The sequence below is a fragment of the Ptiloglossa arizonensis genome, chromosome 4 (assembly GCF_051014685.1).
Source record: "Ptiloglossa arizonensis isolate GNS036 chromosome 4, iyPtiAriz1_principal, whole genome shotgun sequence".
Taxonomy (NCBI): domain Eukaryota; kingdom Metazoa; phylum Arthropoda; class Insecta; order Hymenoptera; family Colletidae; genus Ptiloglossa; species Ptiloglossa arizonensis.
The window spans coordinates 19210021-19233723 of NC_135051.1; the positions used below are offsets into that span (position 1 = coordinate 19210021).

Genomic DNA, 23703 nt, shown 5'->3' on the forward strand with positions numbered 1-23703 from the left:
ATCAGGGGAATGCGTTCCATGTTATACAAGGGTTTTCCAAGTTTATTAAGCCATGTTACAGGAGAACTGTGGCAATTTGTGCATCGTGTTCCATCGAGGCCGTGTTTTCACAGTACCTTGTTACAAGAGGGCCGAGTGTACTAAATTCGCACTCAGTTGCGTAACAAACCCGCTACAGTGTTCAACATTTTCTACAAAAGAATCCGACCATCTAACACAAACCTGCTCTCTACGATAGTTACAACACATTAAATAAACAATATCCTGCACAAACTTGTCGAACTAAATTGAAATTTAAACGATAGAAGAGAACAGCTCAATCTAGAATCTCGTTTAATTCGAGCGAGTTTAATTCCTCCATTATACAGGCAAAACTTGTACAAAAACGTCCCCAAACTGTAAAAAAAACCCTTGGAATTTCATAACTGAGATAACAAACAAAACTATACACTCGCTATGTTAACTTTAACGCCAAAAAAATAAGTCTACACATCGCCTTAAAAAAAATAGAAACCCCCGGAGGAATCTACCGTGATTGCAACTGACGTTCTCGATCGATAACACAGAACGTCAGTTGCAATAGCTCCGCGACCGTGACCTCCGTCGCGAGTCGCAAAATCTGTTCCTTGGAAGAGGAGCCCGTTGAGAGAGAAAGAAAGTATAGGGGTTAATCTTTCCCTGAGAACCGATGTCCACGGTTTCGCTGGTCTCTACTCGATAGCAGCTATCGACGCCGATCCGTACGACATATGCACGAGAGCGACGACGCTGCACACAACGAGCCGCCCACGAATAGACGAACGTGTGTCGCAACGCACGGCGTCTCTCTGTTTCTCCCTCGAGGAAGGGAACACGGTCTCTCGTTCGCTCCGCGGCCGGCTGATTTATCGACATGCCCTCGAATTATATGCTGCGGCTCCGGGCAGCTTTCACCGTGGCTCCACGGTGCACGGCTACCACGACGCCGACGTCTCCGCCGATCCTTTTGTTTCGTCGAGCCGATTTCGACACCGGCAGGCCGCCGCCGTCGCGATTGTCCTTGCGTGTCTCCCTACCTTCCCCCACCCAACCGCTGGGACTCGACGACCACCCTCCCGCCCCTCCCCCTGGCGTAATCGCGTCGCGCGTATCGATACGCGCGTAACGACAAAACCCGAGGGGCCTCTGACCCCACGGTCGGCTAGAGGCCTGTTGCGTCGTCGCCATTATCGCGACCGTAGCGCCACTTTGGCCGGGAATGTGCCCCGTCTGCAAAAATCATGGCCGACGGGGGTGGCGCACCGGTGATTTACGCGAACAATGATCGGGCGAGGGGCTCTTGTCTAGTCGGTAGATGAAAAAGTCAGTCTTACGTATCATACGATGAGTGGAGGAACGAATGCGTAATATTATACTCTTCGAGCGATAAGAGAGACGGACGGGACAATATCTGTCGAGTATGAATTTTTTATCAGCTGACACAGTTGTGAAGATTTTTACTTTGAGTACGGATTATAGGAATTTTTTGTAGCGAGAGAGAGAAGGAATATCGAGAGGGGAAAGTTTGATCTGGTTTTATTCAGTTTGAAGAGGAAAGTGTAGAAATTCTTCGTAAGTGAGTGGAATATCGAGAGGGGAAGGTTTAATCTGGTTTTATTCAGTTTGGAGAGGCAAATGTAGAATTTCTTCGTAAGTGAGTGGAATATCGAGAGAGGAAGGTTTGATCTGGTTTTATTCAGTTTGGAGAGGAAAGTGTAGAATCTTTTCGTAAGTGAGTGGAATATTGAGAGGGAAGGTTTGATCTGGTTTTATTCAGTTTGGAGAGGAAAATGTAGAATTTCTTCGTAAGTGAGTGGATACATTCTTTGTACGATAAATGTTAAATATAAATCTCTATTGGTCTCCCTCAGGACGAAGGGAAGTTTTAAAGGTTATGATGTTGAGGATGAAAATTTATTACGATTTTTTACTCTTTGTTCCATGTCTTTATAAATAAATGGGTGGATGCACTTTAGGGAAGAAGAGGATAGGAAGAATAAAAGAATAAAATGAAAAATTTTCCTTTGAGCATGAATTTTTATTCGTCAACCTTCAGGGTGCATCGAAATCTACCAAGATTATAATTTTGAACGCGAATTAATCAAATTGTGAGCAAGGGAAGAAGAAGAACAATAAGGTGAAGAGTTTCGATACGTTTAACGATAAAACGTGAGGCCCTCGTTGGAGGGGCCCGTTGCGTCGCCATTATCGCGACCGGAGCGCCACTTTGGCCGGGAATGCGCCCTGTCTGCAAAAATCATGGCCGACAAGGGTGGTACACCGGTGATTTACGCGAACCATGCTCGGTGAAGGGGGTCTTATCTAGTTTGGAGATAAAAAAGAAAGTTTTACATATCAAAGCTTGTAGTGAATTTTTTTTGCTCCGTGGCTGATGTCTTCATAAGTGAACGTACACGTTTGGTTCGGTTATAAGAACAATAAAAGGGAAAATTCTTCGTTAGATACAAACCTTTGATTCCTCTTTCGCCAACATTTCGACCACTTCATTAGGGACCACTTTCTGCAGGGCTGTGAGAACGTAAAGACAGAAAGGGCCCGTGAGCAACGTCTCGTGAGATGTAAAAAAGTAAATTAACTACTTCAACACTCTACTAACAATGTAATTCTCATAAAAATGTCCTTTCGACAATAGCAAAATATATATGCATCTAAAATATATATGTACTAGGTTGTTTGGAAAGTCATTTCGTTTTTTTTTGGTGAAAATGAAACACGACTTCTTAAGAGTGTATAAACATTTTATTAAATTATATATTCCCCATTTTGGAAAACGAAATCACTTTCAGAATAGACTGTAATTCCAAAATTTATATTTCTCAGCATTGTGTGAGAAAAAAGAAACAGATATTTAAGTAAACGGTATAAGAAGAAAAACGTAAGAATGAATTACAATTTGAAAAATTACAATTTCGAAAAGAAGAAACGTCAGTATCAAAGTGACCAATAGAGAAACAAAAAAAAAAGACAAACAGGCATTCACGTGGTACAAAAGCGAAAATCTTATTCGAATAATAATACCGAACGCGCGGAAGGTTGTTCCCAACGATTGAAATAAAATAAATAAAAAACGATTTCCAAAAAAAAAAAGAACCAGAGAAAAAAGAAGTGTCCGTCGTACACCGAGAATCGCGCCTCGACGCGATGGAAATTGGCCCTCTGCGTCCTCACTCTCGAGAGAGATGTCTCCAGTGAACCTTGAAAGAGGATTCCCGCGTGAGCGTGCGCGCGCGCACTCTCCCATCGATTCGAAACGGTCGTGGCCGGCGTGTATCAGATACAATGCGATCCGTCTGTTCCCGTATCGCGTAATCGCCTTATCACGGGAACACGCACGCCGCGAAGGAACGTAACGGTTTCCTGCGTTCGATCAAAGCACCGTTCCCAAGCGAAAAATTCCAATACAAATTTGCATCGAGCGGCGCGCCGCTAGAATCCGCCGTGAAAGCTTATGTGTGTAGCGGCGGGATCCAACCGCCGCACCGGCCACACGGGGAACAGCGCGGCCGGATGGGGGGCCCCCGTAGGGGGGGACAGGAGGTGGTTAGAGCCGTGTAGGAGAATGCAGGACAGAGGAGTGTGTCGAATAACTTCCTAGAGGCGCGCCTGTCACGACGCCCCGGGTCATTGGTCACCCCGTCCTTATCTGTGGCCGGCTGCGCGGGCCATCTTGAAGGCCCCCTTTCAGACGGCTCGATTTTCACCGCGCGATTTCATTATCCCCCCGATATATCCCAGTGGTACGTAGAACCTCCTGAATGGGCCTTTCACACGGCCGCCGCGATAAATTGCGCCCACGGGGGCTGGGGAGGCAGGAATCGTTAGAATGCGGGGTGACGATGGAGGGGGGAACGATGAGGAGATTCACGCGCGCGCGCTTCCGCGTGAGTCCCGAAACGAGGGCCCGGTCCACGATGATTCAAGCTGGCTCGTGACGCGAGCGCGTTCCCGTGAAACTCTTTCTCCCGATGATGGTGCGATCGGCAGAGGACAGTGTCGGATCAAGGTTTCGAGATAACGGGGCCCGTTGATTGGGCCTTCTCGGTCCGCGTCACGATAAATTCCCGAATGTTGGGGACCTGATGAAATCTTGGTCACCGCGTGACGCAATCGATGAGATTCTTTTCGTCCACGCGCGTGATCGTCTCGGGGACCCTCAAGTCACCGACGGGGTACGAAGTTGGGCCTCAAGTTACGTTCGGTTTCGGGGAAATGAAATCCGTTCCTGGTAATGCACCGAGTGGGATTTTTGGTCGAACGAGCGGTAACTCGTCGCGGTGAAATTTATTTATTTGGAAGAATATGGGTGAGGCCCCTGTTATTGGTCCCCGTTTCATTGGAATGGGATTTATACGTGTTATCGATAATATACGGAGTGGAATTTTTTCATCGTACGGGGAACAATTCATCCCGGTGAAATTTAAATTTATGCAAATGTATGGATGAGGCCCCCGTTATTGGTCCCCGTTTTTTGGAGAAATGGTATTATATATTCTTAGAGATGCACGGGATTTCTAAGATTTGTCGAAATGAAATCTATTACCGGTAATCTGCACGCCGGGATTTTTAATCGTTACGAGAACGTTTAGATTTCTAGGAAAGTATTGAAACTATCCGCGTCGGTTTCTAGAATTAAGGAAAGAAGAACTTATTATTCTAATATATACGGCAGGGATATTTAAACGTAAAAGTGACACTGGCCGCGGAGAACCCCAACAGCGGGAAACTGGAATTTGGCGCAATCTTGACGAGCATGACGCAAATCTCGATACGTTACAATATGCCTTGTCACGCTGATTTCGAGAGGTGGGGGGATTCGGTTTAAAGTCATCTCGGAGACTGATCTTGTATCAGTGATTGCAGTAATCTTTCTCGAGCTAGACGCAAAAAATCGAAACGTTGCGCAGCGGTGTTCGAATTGTTACGAGTGTTGCAATACATACAGTATTAATTAAGTGAAAATAAAAGTCTAACGCAGAGTCGAAGGCAGTATAGTTTGCATTAAATATTTAAACCGGTATTATTATACCGATCCTCGTCACACCGAATCCAGTTAATCGGGACAAGTCTGACACAGTACCGATGTAAATGGGATTCTTCACCAACTGACCTGACACTTAGAAACTAAGACAAGTGTAATACAGTGTGTGAGTGAATAACATTTTTAACTAACTGCTGATTCAATTCCCATCCTCCACAAATTCTTCTCGATTGTGAGTACGTGTTTCCAACGTTGGTAGGATTCCTGACCGCTTTCTTCGCATCCAGAAACATGGTGCACTTTGATCTCACCGAGTTGTTTCACCGGTTGAGTCACTAGTATCCAGCACAGGGTTATCACGTTGATTATCATAATTTTCTATACTCGAGAATGCCCTCCATATTTGTTCAAACTGTCAAGTAGAAATATTCAATAGATTGTCGGTATAAAAAAATCTGTCATACGAATTCTTGCAACTTCGTTGAATCGAGTGCGCATCATTTTGTTCTACGATCTTCACCCGTCTCTCGAGTAGCTGCACGATACCTTTGCTCCGAAAAGGTCGATTTCTATGGGTCCGAAAAGACCCACGCGTGGTACGAAACATTGCAAGCGACCATCTTGGTTCTCAACATGTCATCCTCCAAGTTTCATATACAGAAATCGTCTCAGGATTTCTCCTTACGAACAGTGACTAAATGACCGCTGTGAAAGTTTCCCCGGGTCAGAAAAGACCCACGCGTGACAATACTAGGATTCAAGAAACATTGCAAGCGACCACCTTGGTTCTTAATATGTTACCTTACAAGTTTCATATACAGAAATCGTCACAGGACTTTTCCTTACCAACTGTGACTAAATGACCGCTGTGAAAGTTTCTCCGGGTCAGAAAAGACCCACGCGTGACAATATCAGGATTCAAGAAACATTGCAAGTGACCACCTTGGTTCTCAATATGTTATCTTCCAAGTTTCATGTAAAGAAATCGTCTCGGGACTTCTCCTTACGAACAGTGACTAAATGACCGCTGTGAAAGTTTCTCCGGGTCAGAAAAGACCCACGCGTGACAATACTAGGATTCAAGAAACATTGCAAGTGACCACATTGGTTCTCAATATGTTATCTTCCAAGTTTCATGTAAAGAAATCGTCTCGGGACTTCTCCTTACGAACAGTGAGTAAATTACCACTGTGAAAGTTCCTCCGGGTCAGAAAAGACCCACGCGTGGGTCAAGAAACATTGCAAGTGATCCCCAGCCTCCCTCCAGCGACCACCTTCGGTTCTAAACGCGTTTCGCGTACGGTACGGGTCTTTCCCGAAAGATCCGGACTCGTCGAAACGAGGATTGAAGGTACATTGCAGGTTCGCCGGTTCCTCATGGTGACCACCGTGGCGTTCGACGCGTAATCCACGACAAGTTTCCCAGAACCGTTTGCACGGTGTTCGCTGGTTGCCGGGAACAATCGTCACTATATTTCCCGTGGCGGCGAAGGAAAGTGATAATTGCCACAGCGGCGCGTTTCAATTGCTGTCGGGCGACCGCGATTTATATAATCGGGCGTCCACGATACCCGATACGTCGATGCGGCAGGTAACACGGAAGCATCGGGACCCGTAGAGGCCACTTCTGGAGCACGCCCGTTCCCAAGACCGAACACCGCGGAATTTCCGTGCCGATCGGCATAACCGTGAAGCAATTCGTCCGGAGAATCGTTTAACGCGGGCCGCGGCGATGCCTCGACGGCCGAGTCACGATCGGTTACTTTCCTCTCGTCGAGATACACGCTTTGGAGAAATCCGAAACAATCGGCGGCACCGCCCATTTACGTACACCTCGGCCCAGTGTACGCTCGTTAGGTAACCAGGCTTCGAGATACCCGCCGCAGATCGTCCGCGTTTAATCGTCGGTTACGCTGATGATGATGATGATGCGAACGCCACGAGGTTGTAACGGGAAACGGGCACCCTCGTTCGTTTTCATACGGAGTCAATTTCACGCGCGCGTGTTCACTCCACGTGTACCAAATACACGATACGGGATTTTTCCGATACGAGAGGCTGCCACGACGCCTACAGAGGCCATTTGCCATCAGCGTCGGGGGATTGGGGTCTGGCTTCGGTCTGGATGAGATCGTGGGCCAGTTGGACGAACCGGGGACCTGGGAAATTAATCACCGTTCGAACTAGCGGGGAACTGGAACTCGTTACATTTCGTTCGTCTTTGTTATTGATTTTAGAATTTTTTCGTTCTGGGAGAAACTACCGAGTGTATCGGTAATCGAACGAAAGAAGAACCTAGAGATTCTTTATCGTTCGGAGTAGTATTGTACATTTTTGTGAAAGTTCACACATTTTGTTTCGATGTCTCTTTTCAGCATCCTTCCGCATTTGCGATTACAACGAAAATATATACTCTGTGAGAAACTATTGGATTGTTCGGAAAGTCATTTCGTTTTCCAAAATGGAGAATATATAATTTAGTAAAGTGTTTATACAGTCTAAAAAAATCGTGTTTCATTTTCAAAAGAAATGACTTTTCGAAGAACCTAATATTTTAGAGAGAGAGACAGATAGATAGTGGACGAAGCAGAGATCCAGGGATGGATTCTTCATTATTTGAACTTGGCAGTGTATCGCTTAATTCTGATGGAAGTTAACATATTTCGATCCTATCTAAATCTAACTTTCATATCTATAATAATAAAAGCGAAAATATTCACAGGATAGTTAAATAAACTATCAACTATTAATTGGGCAAAAAGGCTTAGAATTAACTCACAAGAGCCATCACCCAATTGACGATTCCCTTCGATTCGAATGCAGCCTTCCAAACGTCTTATCTTATATTCAAAAGTACCAAGTACTGTTATAAATTGAACTATCTCAAACGCGTAATCAGGGTATCTCGACTAAAAAAAAACCCCCAAAAAAGAATTCATCGTGAGCAATCACTGCAAGAAAACAACCTTTGCAACTAGAAAACCAAATCATAAAAAACATATATATTTCCAATCTTCTCTTCTTACTTTAGCCCGTTGAATGTTACCTCTTGCTCGTTTGCCATCTATTTCAAAACACCCCTTATAATAAGTCCAAGTAACATATATTTATTATTTATCTAAACAAAAACCTCCCGGTAGAAACAAATCTAACCAATCCCCCATGTTTGCTCTGCACCTATTTCAAAGCACCCCTTTAATAATAAGTCTAAGTAACGCATATATATTATTTATCTAAACAAAAACCTCCCAGTAGAAACAAATCTAACCCATCCCCCATGTTTGCTCTCATTGCACCTATTTCAAAACACCCCTTACAATGAATCTAAGTAACACATATTTATTATTTATCTAAACAAAAACATACTGGTAGAAAAAGATCTAACCCAACCCCCATGTTTGCTCTACACCTATTTCAAAGCACCCCTTTGATAATAAGTCTAAGTAACGCATATAAAAGCTCCCGATAGAAACAGATCTAACCGCTCCCGAATGTTTGCTCTGTTTCCAGATGGAGCATAGAGGCGCGTCGCCCTACCAGCAGGAGCATCAGTAGCGAGGATCGACACGCCGGGGGCCCTGAGCGGGCCCACTCGAGGGTGACGTCGGCGGCGGGGCCCGTGCTCGGGAGGGTGGGCGGCGTTCTAGGGCCGCGATGGCCGCGACCGACGGTCAGATCGTGGTTGCGGCGGCACGTTGGGCCGAGGAAGCGACGTACCTTCGCGAATTCGTCTCCAAGTATCGTCTGCCGGCGGTGATCAAGATCACGAAGGGTCAGTACGGTGGTCTGGGTGTACCGACCCTGCCTGCGCCCAGTCTTCAGAGCACCGCGTTGCTGGTGTCCGCTGGTCGTCGACGTAAGATCGTCGCCCAGGCGGTGAAGATCAAGGAGGGACGCCGTGTGGTAGGGGTGGGACCGAGATTGGCCATCCCGGACTCGTACACCGGTTACTTCGAGATACTGAGCGAGGAGGGTAGAGCGGTGCGCGGTATCGAGTCGGTGAACGAGCTGTGCCGACGCTGCCCGGACGAGGGCGCCCTGGTTCGCGAGACTGTTCGCGGTATTGCCTGCAGAGTGGACGACGAGTCGGGTATAGTGGTGCCCGAGGGAACGAGGACCCTAGCCGCCGGTGAGACGATCGTGACAGCCGGGGAGGTGAGCCTGCCAGGTCGCGGTAGATTTCTGCGTTGCGTGGACTGTCGAGGCGAGAGCGTGTTGCTGGCGATGGATCTACGGGGTCGTTTCAGCGCGTTGGCGCGCGAGGACAACATAAGCGGTGTCCACACGGCCAGAGCGCTTCTCAGCAAACGTTTACCGCTTACCGTCAGACTGGTGCACGGTCAACCGCCTAGGGGGCTGAAATCGTCCTCCCAGTTCGTTCCAGAGTTGAGGTTGTTGTCCACGTTCGAGGAGGAGCACGTGTTCGCGTTGCCGTTACAGAGAGAGGGTGCTGCTGTCGCGTTGCCCCTGGCCGCACCCTTGAAACTGGTGAAGGCGAGGAACGAGGAATCCCTCAGGTCTATGCAGGAGTTCACGAGGCTGGTGGAACGCGCTTCCCGTTTGGTCGCCGACGTGGCCGATCGGGCCCATGTACTTGACGGTCGTCTGGGCGAGAGCAAACCCTCCAGGCAGACCAGAAGCGGATCCGGGTTCCTCAGGCGGTCGTCGACCAACTCGGACAACGGGCCGCTCAGCCATCACAGGAACAACGCGAGCCACCATCATCATCACCATCACTATCACAGCAACGGGCACCAGGCGTCGTCCGGACACGCGGGATACAGAGACGAGAACCGTGTACCACCGTCAGCCTGTACCGAGGAGTACGACGAGATCGATCAGATCTACGACTACGTAAGGGGATTCGCACCGTTGCCGAAGAGCGTCAGGTCGCCCTACGAGAGCCCGTTGCCCGGTACACAGGGCTCCAGTCCACCGTTGACACCCGTCACGGTGACCATAGCACCCCTGTTGGACGACAGACCGGAACCACCGCCCATAGAGACCATACCGACCAAGAAGATACAGGCTGAGAAGAGGACGAGGCGCGCTGTTAAAGAGGCACCGCAGCCAAGGGTCGAGAAACCACCGTTGGCGAAGCTGTACGTGAAGAACAGCGGCACACAGAGGGGACGTCCCCTGATGAGGCAAAAGAGCGCATCACCGTTGAAGGAGACACCACCGGGTTACAAGGGTGGCTCGCCGCTTTTCAATATACGTTACAAGAGCCTTACGAACCTGCAACAGGCCATGGAGCTGGACGGGACACTGGACTCCAGCCATTCTGGGGGTAGAACATCGGGGGACTCCGGTGCTGGTGCTAAGCTGCCGGAAAAAAGGTATAAAAGCATTTTCAGCGCGTTACATTGGTCCGTCACGGTGATACGTACCGATATCATCGCGTATATATAGTCCGAGTGTATCCGAGGATATCTCCGATAATGTCGCGTGTATCTAGCATGGTCTCGGTTGGTGCAAACGTTTCGAAACTCGATATTGGGACGGACCTCGGGTCTTTCTGGACCCGTACTTGCGGTACGTTGAGTTTTGAAACTTTCTAATCGAAATCAACCCGACTCAAGTGTGTTTCCTTGGTTCTCTCGTTCGGTTGTGAAATTAAGAATACGTACATCGGGTACACTTTTTATCGGAATATTTTAGGTGTTCAATCGAACGGAAAAACGCGTTAAGGTTAATCGAGATCCTGTTCGATACGGTAGGAATGATCGTTGATATCTAGAAATATTTAGTATTTAAATATCGAAGAGGATACGAAATGTTTGCATCGTGAATAGACTACGGTTCTTTTTTATTTTTCTTTATCACCGAGAAGGACCAAAGTGTGTCATGGGACACTGCCATCGAAAATAACTTTTTATTCCTGAAATGTACAAAAAGTGTTTCAAGCGAGATACGTTACAACGTTTATTTATTTTTTATTTTTTGAATTTTTTTTTTTGTGTATAATTTTGTTTAACTCTCCGGCGACGGATGACGGGTCGAAAACGACCCGATTGAAAGGTTAAAAGTTTCTTAGGACTGTGTGTTCGTATTGTGATCGCAACAATCGTCTCCCCTCCCGGCACTCCCGATTTTAACGTAGGATTTTATTTCATTCTGAAAGTGTCTCTAGCATCGATCAAGAGAGAAGAGTTGCAAATTTTGCACACGTGTAAAAAACAACGATAAATTTTTCGTCCAGTGTATTCGTGAAACACGTTCGAAAATATTGTTTGTATATATTGTACAGAATAAATATTGTCCATCCATGTCTCCAAATATGTTTCCTTCGCCCTCGATTGTTGTTCACTGGTGCAACTTTTCGAAACATAATTTTCCCCAAAAGAACGTCTTTGAAAAATGAACTGTCCGAACGAACATAGTGCTTCGAGAAAAAATAATTTCTTCAGAGAAATGTTTCGAAAGAAGTGTATTTTTTGTAAAAAAAAATAATTTCTACGAACGTAATATAAATACAATGTAAGAATCCAACCTGAAACTTCCCACTGTACGTAAAAAAGTAATTATAAGTATAGAGTGTAGCACGATCCGTAGTCGGAGGGTTGAATAGACGAATGAAAAGTTATTTTAGATGTAAATTTACAGCGTTTCGCTCTGTATATTGTCCACGAAAAAAAATGTCTGCGTAAAACGGACGAGAACCTCGGGACTATAACCGTCCATGTTTCTCCAATTGATACCGTTCGAGGTGGCGATCGACGAAGCCAATTGGTGCTCCCCACGGTTCAAAATGGCTAACCTCGAACGGTATTGGCGCAGACCATTGCTAATTCGTGATGAAATTGTTCGTCGTCCACGCAGATCGCGGCGTCTAAGCAGACCGCGTTCGCTGACGAATTTAGTGTGGGAGCTCCGCGGCGGAAGTGGTCTTGGCTGCACGAGACCGGAAACCCCGCCGCCCGCTGCAGCGGCACCGCTGCCGCCAACTAAATGCGGACCACGTCTGGCTGTCACCGTGGTGGCACCCCGACGTGTCGGCACGCTCTACCTCTAACTCGTAAGTACCACTTTACGCATCCTTGTTATAACCGCTGGGTCCTCTTTTCCAGGTTGGAACACGTAACATTCGTGTAGAAGGATTCGAGGAACTTGATTAAAATTGATCTCAACGTGATGAATGTGCTCGAAAGTTCCTAGGTTGGAACGTAACATTTCTATAGGAAAATAGGGATCTAGTAAATTCTACGAGACGTAATTTTTATCTAGGGATGTAATAAGTTCCAAGGTGTCAACTGTGTTTCAAATTTTTCAGGTTAGAACGCAACTTTAATGTAGGGACCTGATGAGTTCCAAGGTATCAACTTTGGTTCAATTTTTCCAGGTTAGGGGGTTATAAATTCCAAGGTGCCAACTTTGGTTCGAAATTTCTAGGTTAGGACGCAACTATCGCGTAGAGAACTTTTAGGTACCTAGTAAATTCCAAGGTGCCAACTTTGGTTCGAAATTTCTAGGTTAGAACGTAACTTTCACATACAAACTTTTTAGGTACCTAATAAATTCCAAGGTGCCAACTATGATTCGAAATTTCTAGGTTAGAACACGTAACTTTCACATAGAAGAATTTCAGAAACCTGATAAATTCCAAGGTGCCAACTTTGGTACAAATTTCCCATGTCGGAGCGTACCATTTAGAAATTTAATAAATACCAACGCGCGGAACTTTCGTTCCAATTTTTGTCACAAGATGGTGACTGTGAACATCTTCCACGCAACGCTAACTTCATCCCATTCGAACGATTAATTGCATCCGTTGATGGCATCCAATGTTAGGTCACCCACGATGCCTGTGCGATTTGCGACGTCCCAAATAATGTACTCCTTCGTTGCTAGAACGAAGAACTGTCTTCTACCTTCCGATACAACTGTCCTCCTCCCTACCATTCGAACGGTTCTACCCTTTACAGCCACGACTCCCTGTCAGAGAAGTTCGTTCCAATTCGATACCTCTCCCTTTTAACGGGAGGCAAACAGGATCCGAGTAAAATTAGATTAACGATCCAGTTCCGCGACTCGACTCCCCGGTCGTTTGTTCGCCTAATCGGTTACCATTGCTCGATCGCGCAACCGAAGCTACGAATCTCCCCCGTCGATGTGACGTTCAAGTTTTTGCTCACGACGACTTTGTCGCCGCGTGAACGCCGCGCAAGGAGGGGCGGGTTGCTTAAATCGCTGTTTTCCCGCGTGATTAATTTCCCCTGTTGCTGGTTTATTGGCAAACCGGGGACGATACGTCGAACCAGAGTCCGCCTTGCAATCAGCCAGGAAGGCGTACCGGTTACGGCGCAGTTAGAGCGTACTTTGTCCGGGAATCGTTAAATTTACAGGATCCAGCCGGGTCGATCCTTTAACGAAGCATTTTACTGGCCGTTATAAAAGGCGAGCAGGTGTTTCCCTATTGCCGTCAAGTCCTTATTCGTTTAATCGCCCCCTGCTCGGTCTCTGATCGTCATAACTGCGTCTAGGAAACGCACCTGTGCCATCCAGGAAGCAGTCGGTTTTATTGCGAATTATTGTTGGTAGGCTTCCGAGGCTACGGCCACGGGTACGGAGGAATGCACGGCTACCATGAGTTTCTGGTTGCTCGTTTTAACGAAACGTGAATTTTCGTAATTGCACCGACATCTCGTAAAGCCTATTGCGATGCCGCCATCGTATCACTGTTGGACACGATGTTCGATCTATGCTCAAATTGCGAATAAATCATGGAGCTTTGACCACCTGCGAGCTGGGTGGAACGATTGGACAGATGGAAAATAATTTAGTGTGTATCGTTTGGGTTTTGGGGCAAGAGCCTGGGGTCCTCTTCAGAAGTCCCATTTCTAATCAAAGTACGAAAATCAATCGGTAGATGAACGTTTGAACTTTTTCAGGGGGACATGTTGACTCTAGAGTAGTCTAGGTTGTAAATAGTACGTCATTGTCACGATGTATGTAAATATTCCACCAGTCCACGTGAATCAGTAGAAAGACTAAGAATATTCTCTTCAGAATTTGCATTGGCAATCGTTGGATGACTTTTTTGACTTTTATCGAGGGAACACGTTAACATTCCAGGTCCTAGTCGTCAGTTGCAACAATTTTGGAGTAGCAGCGACCAAACACATGCAATTCACTGCACGTCCTCTGCGCGTCGAGCCAATTGAGGATCCACTCGGGAAGTTACATCGCTAAAGTCTACCGAAATCAATTGGCAGACGTTAGACGTTTCTCTGAGATTTTCCAGGTGGACGTCGATCGATATTCCCGAACCGTGAAAACGATCAGGGTCCAGTGTGGGTTAATCCAACGCGGCGGAACTCCTCCGACGGTTCCGTTTAGTTGGCCGTTGGGCGGAGCGGGGAACCGTCGCGGTGAAAAAGAGAAACCCGAGATGAGGGAACAGAGAGGCGCAGGAGATAATGAGAGAATCAGAAAACGAGAGAAAGACGGACGGAACGGGAGATAGCCTGAACGGGCGGATCGCGGAGCTGGACAGCCTCGGGATACGTAACGTCATCCTCGCTCGGTGCAGCGATATAATAGCCCTGGTTTGCCTCGGAGCCGCTCCGTGAGCGGAATTAAACGAGAGCAGGTTCAACGGCTGAACAAACCGTGGCTTCCGGTCGCCGGTCGCCCCTGCCCGCCCGCGCGGCTGCCAGGAACTCGATCGCGTATTACGAAAATTACGATTACTCGGGGGAGAAACCGGGCTCCCCGGGTCCGGAGTGGCTCTGATGTGAACAGCGCTGTCTTCTTCCTCCCTCGTGATACGTGCAACAGAGTTCAGGATCCGGTGCCAGTAGCCGACGATGAGGAGTAAATGAGAGTTGGTGTAGCTCTGAAGGGAGGGGATTCGGAGAGGAAGACGGTAGGATTGAACAGAGAAACAGGGAAGCAGTCACGGTGACAAAGAAAACGACGATTTAGAAATACCCGGTTCGAATACTCTATTCTAATGTTGGTCTACAGGATATTCTGTCTTCGAATACACATCCATTGTCAGGGAAGCATAAGGATCTCCGAGAATTCAGACTTTATTATAAGTGGATAATACTCGCACGTCCTGTAACGTCAGTGACTCCTCTGGTAGCTTTGTCAAGCGACTAGATGTATCTCTGTGTCTATGGCTCGTCTAGGACAATATCTATGTTCCTTTGTCAGTGACAGGTAGCTTCGTCGAACAACGAGAAGCGTCTCTATAATTCCTTTGGGACAGTATTCGATGCTTCTTTAAACCATCCTAATCCCGCTCCAAGATTCGATCGTCTTCTACAATTCAAGTTCAGCCCAAAAAGCACGACCCTGCTAGAGCCAGCCTATCGAACGCCTTCCAAGGCGCTCGAAATCCGTAGCCTCTGTTACTCGCTGTAAGAATGGCAAACACGGGGGAAGGCCGGCTGGTTTTTCCTCCGTCGTCGGTCACCCGATCCCCTTTAACCAGTTGAACGCACCCGAGACGAGCGCCCTCTCCCCGTGAAGGATGCTCAAGGACACCGTTTCCTGCTTAATTAATTAACCGCCGACCGACGTCGGCCGCGTAGCTCCACGGCCATCTCCCCTGCATTTTGACCGAGACCGACACCTGGTAATTTTCAACTGTCGCGTTCAACGGCGGCACGACGATGCGTGCGTGCGCGCGCAGACCCGGCGCGGAAGGGCCTGCGGCTAGCCGCAAGCGGCAGCCCGGCGCGGAGCAATTTGGAATAAAACGCTCGACGAGCATGGTACTCGATGCGCGGCGCTACACCGGGACGCGCGTTAACGCGGGATTTGCGTACACCGGGGCTAATGAGATTCGCGAAGGGTCCATTTCGGGTAGCCCCGATGGAGTTGTTCCACGGGACGTCAGGGATGTCGGTGTCCTGTGATGGATGGCGATACGCGGCGGGTTTACGGCAGGGAAACGCATCTCGTTTCGGTACGGTCGGGGCGAGAAGTCTCTCGCTCGCTTCGCATTTCGCTCGTTTGCTGAACCGTGTACTCTCGGAGCGAGTGATTGCTACAGTAGCGAACGGATCGTACCGGGCCCTTTGGTGTATATTTTGTACAAATGTATACAAACCTTTGTACAAATTTCTGCTTTGTGTAGGTCCTTTGTGCGAGAGCACAGGTGGTTCAAAGTAGCGTAGAATAGAACGAAAGGTGATGATGTGATTAGTCTACGACAGTCCAAAGCAAGCTGGAGTAGCCTACTTTTTTATTTCAAGTATTTTCTGTGCACGCGAACATTTTCTTTTTTTTCTATTTCTGTTGATTCACGTTACGGTACGTGACAACGAAGAAACCATCGCGATCGTGAGATTGCAAAGTGTAGATTTGCTTCTAAATATTTTAATTCTACCCGCACATTTTTTTTCTTCTGTTTCTTCGCGTGATAATAGAAACTAGACACGATCGATTCAGAGCGTTACAATGACGTTTATACGTCGACTGACGTGTAAAAATCGGTGATAGATCGAAGAATCAGGTGATTGGCCCTCTGGCGGGGAACGCGGTTACCTGCCGCCGCTTAACCTATAAAAGTGCAACGCAACGAAGAGCCCCGCGTGTTTCCTTCAATTTCAATCTAATGGCTTCCTCCGAGCGAGAGAGGAATCGCTTAAGAACCACTGTCCCTCGGCCGATAATTAGAAAACGATCTCCAGCGGTGGCTCGCGCTCACCCATCGATGCCCGCGGACATAACCTCAAAGATTGCCGGGTGTTTCCGTCCCGGGGCGACGCCTGACGACGACATTGATTGATATCAACAAATTCTACGACACGTTCGTGCGATTACCTCTCGCGCGCCCGGGGTACTGGCGTGGATTTCTGAAACGTGGCATTACGGATGGAAATCGCTGTTGCTTCCTATTTTCTGGCCGGGAGTACCACAGCCATTATTGGTCACGATCCGAGTGTTTGCGAACGATCCATCGACGTAACGTCGGATCGACGTTTCACCGTGGATCCTCGCGTGCCGTTGACCGGAAACCGAGGATTTCGAACCTGGTCCCGGGGATCACTATGGATCCCTGACGGATCTAATAACCGGTTGCCCGTCGATTCATCGCCTCCGAGGCAACTGTGTGTCCGGGGTAGCGATGATCGCTGGCAATGCTGGGGCTTGATGGCCTTCTAAAACGTACTATGTTGTTTCAATCTTACCGCGAATTCGCGGTAATCGAGCCGGATCCCCACGTTAGGGGGGATTCCTACGGGAGTCTCGGTTGAATAGAGGGCAAATAACCCGAGAGACTTTGAACCCTTGGAATCCATTGGCGAGCGAACTTCGCGTCGTATCTTCGGGATTCGTCGCATAGTCTGGATCCTTGGAATTGTTAAAAGACGATCGATGTACCTCGAGCAAGAAGGATTATTCGAGATGTTCTGTTTGAGTGGTTGCCGAACGGTTACACAGACAGGAAGCTTGGCCCGGTACTGTTAGATCTGAATGGTGCAGGAAACCATGGTTCCTGAACGACCAATTAGTCGTAATGTTTCTTCTTGCCTATTCGTGGATAGCAATTTCCTCCGGCGGAGTTAAGACATCGATTTCGCGGTGTCATACGAAGGATGGGGACGGGGTGGGGGATTCTTATGGGATCCCATGCTCGCCAAGCGGAACGCTTCTCCCCCCCTCGTGCACGGAACGGCCATTCGATAGTTCCTAATCAACTGATTAAGTAATTAACTGGTAGACGTTCAATGTTCCGCTGAGCGAGCGAGGGTATCTATAAAACGTTTTATGGGCGACACCTCTCTATAGGTTTAGCGAATTGATGGTGCTGCCAAGGGGGGATCCCGGTTACGCGAACTTTTCTACGCCGGTGCGTCTCGAATCGATATCGAACGGGGGATTTTCAAGTGAAGCGAAACTGTAGGTGATTAGGACCCCATAAGAAATGGGACACATGTTTCAGTATAGATACGAAGATTCTCGGGGTAATAGCTTGTCCAAGGTGCGAAAGTCTTCCTTGGTGTCCTTTTGTTGTTTTCAATGGTTTGAGAAGAGTTTAAGTTGATTTTTTGTAGAATTTTTTACGAAGAAAGAACAGGGACGAATATCATTGGAGAATCTATTTAAATTTCTGCACGATATGTCACTTTTCGCTCTAAAGGAATCGGGTTACTCGAGTCTTAAGTCTAACCTCGAATTTGAAACTTGCCCTTAAACGTAACGCCAAACTTGAACTTGACTTCGAATATAATCCAGTTTAGAAGTTACCTTTAAACCTGTCTGTAAACTTGAAACTTACTCTCAAAGCTAATCTCAAATTTAAAACTTGCCCCTAAACCTAACCTCAAACTTAAAGAATACCCTTGAACCGAATCTCAAAGAGTACCTTCGAACCAAATCCCAAACGTTAAATTGGAAGCTAGCCCTTAACCTCAAGCTTGTAACTCGCCTGAAACCTAACCTTAAAATCCAAATCCAAACTCAATCCTAACCTTAAACCTAACCTCAAACTTAAAGAATACCCTTAAACCTCTCAAAGAGTACCTTCGAACTAAATCCCAAACGTCAAACTCAAAGCTAGCCCTTAACCTGAAACTTGTAACTCGCCTGAAACCTAACCTCAAAATTCAAATCCGAACTCAATCCCTAACCCTAAATCGATCCAACTAAATCCAAACTCGATCCAACTCAAACCCAAACTCGATCCAACCTCGAACCTGGCTCTCTCGTCGTTTCTAACCGTCCTCCCTGCAACTGTCCAACAATTTCTCCGATTTCTCGATTTTTCGTTTGGGGAACATGGCCCCGATTCGGAAGAAAACACGCGTAATGCACCGAAGGACATGCACCGGGACAACGATCGACATAGGATGTCGCAACCCTGGCTCCGAGTATCCCAGCAACGGCGTCGCAGCTGTTTTCACTCTTGTGCCCGAATTCATGCATATTTATCGCATTACCGGGTGTGCATTGCATGCAAATTACGTACGAGAGAGTACCCGCTCGTTACCCGGTGGGCAACTCCGTCCCATTGTCTGCCTACATCTTTTCTGGCTGGAAGCCAAGAGGATACCGTCGCGGCATAGTTCACCGTCTGCCTCGCGGTGCCCGCGCTTCCCTCTTGAGTCACGCGACTTTTTCACCCATTTACGAGCACACGGGGCTGCACGACTGGATGCAGGAAGAAGAATCGAGAATAATAGGAAGCGAGACGACGTGGATGGCTGAGACGACGAAAGAGGAGGAGGTGGAGGAGGAGGAGGAGGATGAGGATGATGCCACCTAGACGGCCCCCACTTTTCAGGGAACGAGCTGCCACCCACGATTTTAAACGCGATTTTTCGCGCTCAACGGAGACGTAGGTGCGCCGATAGGTTTTCGTTTGGGACGACAGTACCGTTGAGAAGAGTACACGAGGCAGAAGGACGCGGTTAATTAATTGTTTTCCACCGTGGTTCAGCGTGTCGTCGGCGATCACCGATGCAACGATTTATTATTTGTCGTTTGTCTCGTGAACGGGACCCGATTCTCTCGGATGCAACGATACGCAAATACGGTACACGATCGATAACGAAATTATTGAATCGCGATACGTTACTGGGGGAATACCTATCGAGTTAGGTGAGTTCGTGAATTCCTTGGACAGATGTTTGCTAGTTTGGATAGTTTATTCTTTCGATGAAATGGATCCTTCGTTGGATGAGAATAATGGTAACGAAGAGTTGAATCGTGATACGTTAATAGGTGAGGTAGTCCATGTTCAGTTAGGTCAAATGAGTGTCGAAGGATTAGAGAAGTCTTTGGTGAGAGACGTTAGGAATTTTGGGTAAAGTCGTGATATTGGAATATTTCGATCTAGGGTTTAATCGAATTGTTAGAATTGGTAAATTTGATGGACGATAATTAACAAGAGGTAACGACGATAATAGATGTTAATTTGGATTGCTCAATTATGGGATTGACATTGGAGTGTAACTGGTCTTTCATTGCTAGTGATCTTTCCATGTTTCACGAATGTCGTCACTGTACTCTTACTCGTCGAAAAGGATGAATTTTTCCCTCAGCGGTCGTTAATTTCGACTCTTCCGTAAATAATGAAAAAATGTGAAAATTGTAAGTTTGGGGGGCGATAATTAACGGAGGAATGGCTACGTGTGTACAGTGCATTAACAGGTCCGGTTTGAACTCGTGTTTTGTTCGTTTTAGGTACAGGCTTCTTCTTCTTCGCTAACCGCTAACAGGAAGTAATTCCTGCATGTCTTTCCTTCTTTCTGCTCCGTTCGTCAGCTCGAAGCTGCAGAGATAGACGTCGTGTGTGTTTAAATACACCGCAAAAGAATTCTGAGACGAGGTAGATTGCGCAACAGTGTAGATACTCCGTATCGCCAGGGTTCATCGTTAAAGAAACAAAGGAAATATTTCGTATTCTAAAGTTTCACTTATCTCGGAAACAAAATTCAGAACCCATGGTTCGTGGCCAACTGTTTCTTAGATCTTTAAAACACACAACTTTCGACTCACTCTGTATAACACACATTTTCCAATCACCCTGTACATTAAACCTCTCCAAGAAAAATATCAAAGCCTCAAAGTAACTAGTCTCGAGAAACGAATAACAAAAAATAGAATCTTGTTTTCTCAAGCTTGACATGCTAAAATTCAAGGTTATGTTTCAAAACAGCACCCTGTACATTACAAATAACCGGGTCCGAAAACATCAACCTTCTATCGTGACTTCAAAGCATTATCAAAGAAGAGCATCGCGAATCTTCTTTTTGACGACGTGGTTAAATTTAAGGTTATGTTGGAACTAAGGTTATGTTTCAAAACAGCACCCTTTACAGACAATCGAACCAAAAAAAATCAAACGTTCACCGTAATTGTTCTCGAAGATTGATCAGCGAAGAATCGTGAATCTATATCCAATCCTGACACGATTCAATTTAAGGTTATGTTATAACTAAGGTTATGTTTCAAAATAACACCCTTCGCAAACAATCGAACCGAAAGTAATCAAACATTCGCCATAATTATTCCCAAAGAATGATCAGAGAAGACTCGTGAATCTATATCCAATCCTGACACGATTCAATTTAAGGTTATGTCGTAACTAAGGTTATGTTTCAAAATAACACCCTTCGCAAACAATCGAATCGAAAGAAATCAAACGTTCGCCATAATTATTCCCGAAGAATGATCAGAGAAGACTCGTGAATCTATATCTGATCCTGACACGATTCAATTCAATAAATTATTCCTATTTTCAATTATGTCGCAAACTAAACAACAATTCTACCCTCCCGAAACAGCAGTTGTAACCTTTTGTCGTGACTCTGTCGCTCTTCCGATTTTCCTCGCTCGGTGAGAAAACGTGAAAGCGAGCGAAACGAAAACGCAACAGCGACCCACGCTTTCTGCGCAGCCTGTACGCGCAAGGGCGGGAAAAAAGCGGCGTTGCGCAATTGGCGATTCCAGGTTTCGTTTGCGGTCGAGTCGAATGCAAATTGGGCCCGATAGTACACGTATCGGCCTTCACGCCCACGCGTCTCTCCCTTCTCGGGAGGTAAATACCCGCGCGAGAGACGCATCGAGAGAGAGAGAGAGAGAGAGAGAGAGAGAGAGAGAGAGAGAGAGAGAGAGAGAGAGAGAGAGAGAGACACGCCTCGCCCCTGTTGCTCGCGCGAGCGCGATTTATAATCGGTTTACGACGGTACGACGGTAGTCGGAACCCGGTAACGGACGCGCGAAAAATGGAAAAAGACGAACGAGTGGAAACGTCGGTGCCTGGTCAGACACGGGCTGCGTTCGCCCCGGCGCGTAGCACGTAAGAAAAAGAGAAAAAAAAAGAAAAAAAGAAAGAAGCAGCCTTGAGAAGTGGAACCTGTAGGAGCCGACGTTAACCGTGAACAGATACGGGTTCCCTTTATTTTTCGATATTACACGGGCTAATAATAATATCGCGTCGATAGACCTGACGATAACGCGAATCGACGTAACGGTACGCGCTGTATTTGGTACGTTTTATCGAGCACGGACAATTAATACGTACGGGATTTTCTTTCGTTTGGTAATTCGTGGAGTCTGGGCATCGGTTAACGACGGTGATAAAAAAAAACGGAGGTAATCTTCGCGGCGGAGAAACGCCGGTCGTGGGTATTAATTTCGAATTTTATTTAAAAAAAGGGAAAGAAGAAAAAAAGAAAATTTCTTTCGGATTTCTGTTCCCCTTCCTTTCTCGTCCCGAAGTCGTTCGATCGTAATCGGTTTGCGTTCGTTTCCGAGCCGGTCGGAAATTATTCGAGGGAATGTCGATGGAAGGTGTTCGCGAGGTTAAATGCATTTATCCGCGCGTTATTGTTGCGCCGTACGATACAAGTTATCGTCAGCGTGGCGGCAGTCACGCGGCACCGACACGCGGAAAATAAGAGAAGAAAGACAAGTAGAAATCCCGGTGCATGGTCCGCCGTTATGCCATCGACGATAGTGGCGTAATCAAAATGGTGAAACGTGGTGGGGCACAGGCTGGTGGTGGTTGGGCTATACGACTTTCTATCTTATTGTTGCACCAATGCGAACACGCTGTCTGTCAAAATGTCTCGTTTCTGTACGTGCGTGTATTTATTGAGACGAATGCACTTTTAAATGCACTTTTAAATGCACTTCGTTTAAATTCGCGTTCGCGACGCTTGCCAAGTACGAATTAGTTTATGGTAAATAGTTCCACGACAATTGTGAGAACCTAGCTTTCTTAGTAATTAAAGATGTCCGTGGGGAGCCATCTCGAACATATATCGGGGTAATCGTAGAAAAATTGCTCGAGCTGAAAGTTAAGTGGTCGAATGTCTTCCAAACGGTTAGTTCCTCGATGTACAGTCAGGCGCAGAAGTCTACGTGGACTCATCTAAAATGGTACAAAAATTCCAAGTAAACTAAAAATTAGAACGCTTCCGAAACTGTATAAGTTTCTAACAGGTGACCAACGAAACGTTAATGTAAATATTAGGAAGAATATTTGTAAATTTTAATATACATTTTCACGATGTTGCATTTATATGAATACAGTGAAACATCTAACTTCTCTTGCAAATATTGTTTGATACAATGTGAAAAAAATATTTATACCGTTTATAATATTCACCAAATATTTATAAAAATTATTTTTGCCACTTTCAGTTCCCCCTGAGATAAAACAAACACTCTTTCTGTATACAGTGTCCACTGAATTATCAGAACTGTGCCAATTTTGTACAATAACCTATAAAATTCATGGTGCGTGATTTTTGTAAATGACCAGGCATTTATTCAAACTTTCTTTCGTCGATCGATGTATTCAAACGATCCTTGAAATTTGCGGAGTGCAAAGACCCAATGAGGTTTATCGGTGAAAAAAATCCAAGGAGTTCGCTTCACCTATTAATCATCCTGTTGCGTTGTCAGCCGCGATGACGCCAATGGTTCCCCCGTAGGTGTTACGCCAATGAGCGCGAGGTACGTGTAACATGCATCCGCGACGAACGCTTCGTAGCAAAATTGTCCAGCATCCTTCAGCGCCGAACGTAATTGGCCTCCGTGAGGATCACGGTTAATCGAAGCCCGTCACTTTTTCTCGCTACGCGAATTTCTTCTCTCCTTCCATGGTAACGCATCGAACAAAAGTCGCGAAACGAATCGCGAACTGGGTTAGCGACTCGAGAGGTGAAACGAAACGTGGAGGTTAGATTCGATGGTCCGGTATTGGGAATCGAATG

The 23703-nt window shown here is 46.6% G+C and overlaps 1 protein-coding gene across 1 annotated transcript in view; it reads left to right on the forward strand.

The window, feature by feature from the left end:
• Window positions 1-5072: 5072 nt before the first annotated feature.
• Window positions 5073-23703, forward strand: part of Sano (CABIT domain-containing protein serrano) — a 65547-nt gene continuing 46916 nt past the window's right edge. Inside the window, exons 1-3 of the mRNA XM_076310241.1 lie at window positions 5073-5183; window positions 8528-10356; window positions 11840-12035. Of these exons, the coding sequence (XP_076166356.1) occupies window positions 8672-10356; window positions 11840-12032 (1878 nt within the window). The 5' untranslated portion in view covers window positions 5073-5183; window positions 8528-8671 and the 3' untranslated portion in view covers window positions 12033-12035. The remainder of the gene's footprint in view (window positions 5184-8527; window positions 10357-11839; window positions 12036-23703) is intronic.